The sequence below is a fragment of the Amphiprion ocellaris genome, chromosome 5 (assembly GCF_022539595.1).
Source record: "Amphiprion ocellaris isolate individual 3 ecotype Okinawa chromosome 5, ASM2253959v1, whole genome shotgun sequence".
NCBI classification, from domain to species: domain Eukaryota; kingdom Metazoa; phylum Chordata; class Actinopteri; family Pomacentridae; genus Amphiprion; species Amphiprion ocellaris.
Window position 1 is genome coordinate 37,264,272 of NC_072770.1, and position 6,558 is coordinate 37,270,829.

Sequence of the window (6,558 nt, forward strand, 5' to 3'; positions counted from 1 at the left end):
TAATATTTCTTGAATTTTAAGATGTTAAATAGTTCACTGTGGTGGAGACCAGAGGAAAGATCACTAGAACACTAGAAGAGTCTGATTTAAAGAAACCCGACTGATCACCTGGGATTAAATTCTCCATTTAAAATGGTTTCCTTCCACTGTTGTCTCAAAATATCCAAAAACTAAATTTGTGGCATTTTATCCAGATAAACCTTTAAGATGATTTGTTCATATTTTTTCTTTAAAAACCAGCAAATCTGGTTCACTTGTAGAGTCTGAATCACTGAATGCAAGACAAGAAAACATCTTTGTTTCTAAACTTTTGAGAGCTTCGAGCTTTACAGGCAAACCAAACTAACGCACTTGAATTAAGATTAAAATTAAAAACATGTTAAATTTACTGCATCTGTGCGTCTTCAAATGACGTCTTTAGCAAAAGCATCTAAAATTGGTTCAACAATGTGAAGTTTACATTAGTCTGAGGTGAAAAACATCCACAACAGTCACATGAGCAGCACTTTATTGGATAGAAAAAAACAACTTAATCGAACATTTAAAAAGAACTTTATGTCAGTTGAATTTAGAATTTGCAAAGAACCTTATGAAATAAAAAAAATAAACAATTGTAAGAGCTCCAGCAAACAAACAGTGTTTTGGTGAGAAACACTGAGTGAGTTTTGACCTCCGAGCCACCAGGGGACACAATGATAGAAAAGTCTTTCAGCAGACATAAAAGGCAGTAGTGTGAGCTCACAGAGCATAAACATTTTAAAAGGCCACTAGTGTAAAAATGTAAAGTATTGTCAGACAACAAGCACAAATCTCCAGTTTAACAAACAACAACAAAAGCTCTTCTTAAAATTATTCTTAAAGATAAAGATCTTCTTAAAGATAAATGTCATCTTTCCAGGAAATTGGAAGATTTTTGTCAGTCTCCACCATCATCATGAAAACACCAAATGGGGGAATACCTTGTGTAACGACGGTGTTCATCCCTCCAGTAGAGTTCAGAGTCTTGAAGAATTAATGTCCAAGAGAGCTGAAGCTGTTCTGGTGACCCAACACCTTAACAAGCTGCTTCAGTTTTCCTTTAATTTGTCACTTCTCTGTACATATTGATAAGAACTGAGCACTTTGACACATGTCAGGCTAAAGTTTCAGCTCCGGTTCAAATGACCAATCTGTAATCGGCCAACGGGAACCTGCAGAAGAGAAAACTAAAGTTTAGATTATATAAAGTCAACTTTTTAGAATATACAGATTTAAGGTGCTCCTGAAAACATTGGATTTTTATTCCCTTTTAAATGTCCGACCGGTCCAGATGAGGCGTCACTTGGACTACGAACAGTTTAAGTTGGCAAGCAGAGAGCATTGTGGGAGTTTAGTTACTAAAGGGGCACCATGACAAAGACTCCTGTGACGCTTAATGACCTCCGGACAGAGCTGATGCTTTTAAGACAAACCTGGTTTGATCGGGACAAAGTTCTGACTTTACAACCTGAATTATACAAATATGTAGAATCCATTATTCCAACTCACGTTTCCTGGCATGTTTAATGATGCACTTTGTACAAGTGACCATAGCAAGAACTGCAGCGAGACTCAGAACTCCAGAGAACCACACAGCGATCCAGACGAAGACATCTGGACAGGATTCAAACATCTGTTCTGAAACGCATCACAGAGACTTCGAGTGACAATCAGACTCTGAGCATATGTACGATAGCATCTTCAACATGGTCGATAGCACCACACAAACTGAAGTAGTCTATGAAAAAGTCTCACCTGGAACCGAGACGTCATCGTAAACCCTGTGGCTGATCTCCTCCTGAGTGGCCTCACAGCGGTAGTAGTTGTCGTAGGTCTTCTGCACGGCGATGAGGAGGTAAACGAAGTAGCGTCCTCCTCTTTCATCGACTGTTAGCTCCATCGTAGGTGGGACGTTTCCATCGCCGTCCAGCCATCGTACTGTCGGTTTTATCACGGCACCGTGAACCTCACACCTCAGCAGAACCCCTTCCACGCTGGAGTCGAGGATCCTGGCAAAAGGCTTGACGAGAGCACCTGAGAACATTTTATCAAGAAGACGTTCTCTGGTTACAGATTCATGTAAAACAACGACATGTCTAGTACAGCCTTATTCCACCTACATGACACTGGTAAAATTGGCCAGAGTTCTGACAGGAACCAGTCAAAGATCAGATTTCTGCCTCTCTTCTTTGGGTCCCTGTAAAATCCAGGATAGAATTTAAAATCCTACATCTCACATTTAAAACTCTTAATTACGAAGATCCATAGTACTTTAAAAACCTTGTTGTACCACATCATCCTGACAGAACACTTGGCTCTCAGACTGCAGGTTTAGTTGTGGTTCCTGAAGTAGAACCTTCAGCTATCAGCTCCTCCGTTGTGGAACCAGCTCACAGTTTGGGTTTACGAGGTTTTTTATTGATTATTTATTTTATAAATATATACACCAATCAGGTATAACATTATGAGCACCTGCCTAATATTGTATTAAAGGAAGGAGAAGAACAAGGAGGAGAAGACGAAGGAGGAGGAGGAGGAGAAGAACGAGGAGAAGGAGAAAAATGAGGCGGAGAAGGAGGAGAAGGGCAAGAAGAATGGGGAGGAGGAGAAAAAGGAGAAGAAAAAGGAGGAAGAGGAGAAGAAGGAGAAGGAGAAGAAAGAAGAGATGGAGAAGAAGGAAGAGAAGAAGGAGGAGGAAAAGGAGGAGAAGAAGGAAAAGGAGGAGGAGAAGAAGTATGAGAAGAACGAGGAGAAGAAGGAGGAGGAAAAGAAGAGGGAGGAGGAAAAGAAGATGTAGGAGCAGAAAAGGATGAAGAGAAGAAGGAGGAGAAGGATAAGAAAGAGGACCTCCTAATAATAGAGCACTAAGCTGTGATTGGTATTTGAATGAATGTTATTTTAAAGATGAGTGCTGATTGTTTCTTTAGATTGAGGGATCTATGGATCAGTCCACCTTAAAAGACTAATCAGGAGAAACCAACGGAGAATCTTGACTTGTGATGTATTATTTAGAGATGAAGACGCTATAATCCCTAAAATATCAACTTCCTGTTGTAATAAAATGAACTTAAACACAAGAACCAGTTCAGATTCAGTCAGAGATCAGGGACCTTGAAATCTTTAATGATGGAGCTCCATAGATTCCACTGATAACTAATTAACAGAATAGTTTAATGCATGCATTAGTTTCTGTAGCATCAACATTCAGAAATGCTGTTTTCAATGGTGTCGAACTATTAAAGTTAACATTTCCTGAGTCCTGCAGAGTTGGAGATCAGTGGCGTCACTCACCTGGGATTTCTAGTGATCGATCTCTGAGGATTGGTTCTGAAAGGGGAGAATTAAAATTAGTTTCTGTACAGTGTATGGGTGATATTATCGTACCAGGAAAAGTGTTCAGAATTCTTGAACTCACCAACCACCAGCCTGATGGTGGATCTTTCTTCCTTCGCTTGAAGACGTGGAATAATGCAGGTGTAGTTTCCGGCGTCTTCAAGTTTTACGAATTCGATCTTTATGGAGGCGTTCCCCAGCGTGAGTTGTTCTGGAAGATGGAATGTTCGTTCTTGGAGCAGCTTTTCAAAACCCGGATGGCTGTTGTTGGGATAAACGCTGGCGTTGTAAAAGAAAACCTCTACGTTGTTGTCTTTAATCCAGTTAAAGTGTTTCCCTTGGAGGTTCTCCTTGGTGCTCAGGGAACAGGGTAAGACGGCGTCGCTAAATTCAGATACGACCACAGTGGTGACATCTGGACCTGGAAGGAAAGTCGCATTTTAATCCGACAGAAACAGAATAATTTGTGCAGAAGAAGTGCTTTATTGGGAGTTTGGTTGTTTTAAATGCGTTTAAAGAAACTGACGCATTTTCAGCATCGATGTCTTGATAATGACGAATCGCAGCATTTCTAAAGTACAAAAACATTGACAGAAGAGCAGAAGACGTACAGTTCTGTAATGTAAAACTTCTGATTCATCTTAGAACAAATTTTAACAATATGAGAAACCGGATTTCAGATTTTCAGGCACTATAAAGATATGAGGCAGGTCTTTAGTTTCTTCTGAAGTCCAACTATTTAACACGTCCATGTCATTGCAATAACATATTTTAACAGTTTGTTCTCTTGACAGACTTCTAGGTGCAACACTCTACATCATGCAACGCTGCTTTTTGTCTTTAAAACTCTTGTAGGACTACATTTTAAACCTATTTACATTCCATAGCTCTTCCATGCCAACTACGTCTCTCTACATCTCTTTATAAACAATCAAATTTTGCTCCAATACAACCCAAAAACTAAATTAAAAACTGTGTTCTGTCTTTACAGTTCTTCCAAATCAATCAACTAAATATAACACGGTTCCCTTAGAGATCTTAATGTGTTATAGCATCATGTTAGCACTGGTCTTTTCTCTCAGTACTGATGACAGTAACAGAAATGTGGGTCCATTTCCTCCGTGCCATACCTGTAGTCATTCATATGTAGATTAATTATGGTATATATGTACATATCCACATGTAAATTCAATATGTCATATGAGATATTCAGGTATGTAGTGGGTAGGATGTTGCACAAGGGTTTTCTAATCATCAATGAGCCTTTCAACACCATTAGCTAACACAATGTAGCATTAGAACACAGGTTGCTGGAAATGTTCCTCTGTACCCCTATGGAGATATTCCATTAAAAATCAGCCGTTTCCAGCTAGAATAGTCATTTACCACATTAACAATGTCTAGACTGGATTTATCATTCATTTAATGTGATCTTCATTTAAAAAAATGCTTTTATTTCAAAAATAAGGACATTTCTAGGGGCCCTAAACTTTTTAATGCTAGTGTTCAAACATAAACATCTGTAAATATATTTATTTGCAAATCTATCATGCCTTTACATTGCCTATATCAGCTGCTGTAAATTTCACCTGCGAGGGATCAATAAAGTTTATCTTCATGCTCAAAATTTTACAAAAACACTCAAAATATTTCACTTTACGTGTAATAATTTTAGCATATATTAAAGTTTACCTTATTTAATTAAATTACAATTTAAAAAGAATTTTTTTCGCGTTAATCTAATGTGTTGAGGCTGACAGGGACTGCCGTGACGTCACTACGGCTCACCTGGACCAGCAGGTAAAAGAGGTTTTCACTCCTCTGTTTTCAGCCGCAGTAAAGCTCATGTTAAATAACCAACATTACAGTTTCCTCACCGTGTTCACGTCCAGCTGCAGCCACAACAAACAGGAACAAACTCAGAAACTCCGACAGGAAACACAACATGATGCTAAGTCTGCTAGCCGTTAGCCCTGCTGGCTAACACAGCTAACAGAGCTAACAAAGATAAAAGCAGCCGACTGAGATTTCCGTTAAAATGAAACTGCAGCGGAAATAAAGCTGTTAACGGTGAGACAAAGCCGGATTTAAAACGGCGAAATAAAACAAAAAAAAGAACCGGAAACAACGAACTTCTGACAGTTTGTCAACACTGTGGTGATGCGTTCAAAGGAGTCCGTGATTTACAGATTCCTATGTGTGACGCTGTTATCTCACCTGCTGAGCCATCGAGCTTTATAGAACTAGAGAATAAATCATTTTAAAATAAAGTTTAAAAGGCTAGATTATGATAAAACACGATACCTCCGAAATTTTAAATTAATAAAATGTTTATATTTGGTGTTTTATGTTTTGCTTATGGGCCTGTGTGAAAGTGAAGCAATAAAAGCCTTCAACTTTTCAGCTCTCTGGGTCCATTTTAATACCTGTAGTGTGGCTGAAGGACGTTTTACTCATTTAATCTACTTTATAAACAATTTTATGCTTAAACTACGTTAAAATTGTCTGTCTATATGTAGGAGAACGTCTCTTACTACTCCAATTTTTTATCTATGGAATCATGAATTTACAGCTTTTTTCTCTCCATCTTCCATTCAGCTGTAAAAAACAGTCTGATGTCGTTTTATTTCCTTTAATCATCCTTCAGAAGAGCTTCTCTAGCAGCTCTTTTCTCTTGATATTCACTGATTTCTGCAGGTGAGCTGATTGTATTTGTGCAGAATAAATGAGAACCCGGTGAAGCTGTTCTTCTTCATCAGAGGTGAGAGAATCTAAAAGTCTCTGAGATGAAAATGAAAACTTAAATCTTCTGACGAGTCACTGTTCTGTTCTCCTCTGATGTGGTTTGTGTCATTTTTAATGTTGTGGCGCCCTCTAGTGTCCAAACAGTTCCTCCACATTCTGTCAGTTTCTGTAAAACCTTCAGTGAAACCCACAAATTATCCATCCATCCATTATCTATACACCGCTTAATCCTCACTAGGGTCGTGGGGGGGCTGGAGTCTATCCCAGCTGACTCAGGTGAAGGCAGGGGACACCCTAGACAGGTCGCCAGTCTAGCACAGGGCTACATACAGAGACAAACAATCACTCTCACATTCACACCTACGGGCAATTTAGAATGATCAATTAACCTCAGCATATTTTTGGACTGTGGGAGGAAGCCGGAGTACCCGGAGAAAACCCACGCATGCACAGGGAGAACAT

The 6,558-nt window shown here is 39.1% G+C and overlaps 1 protein-coding gene across 1 annotated transcript; it reads right to left on the reverse strand.

The window, feature by feature from the left end:
* Positions 1-491: 491 nt before the first annotated feature.
* Positions 492-5,453, reverse strand: LOC111575288 (V-set and immunoglobulin domain-containing protein 1-like). Its single transcript, XM_023280332.3, has 6 exons — positions 5,229-5,453; positions 3,434-3,772; positions 3,310-3,345; positions 1,774-2,052; positions 1,528-1,656; positions 492-1,190 (listed from the first exon to the last, which is right to left on the reverse strand). Exons 1-6 carry the CDS (start codon positions 5,296-5,298, stop codon positions 1,138-1,140), a joined length of 906 nt encoding a protein of 301 aa, XP_023136100.2. The 5' UTR covers positions 5,299-5,453; the 3' UTR covers positions 492-1,137.
* Positions 5,454-6,558: the final 1,105 nt, after the last annotated feature.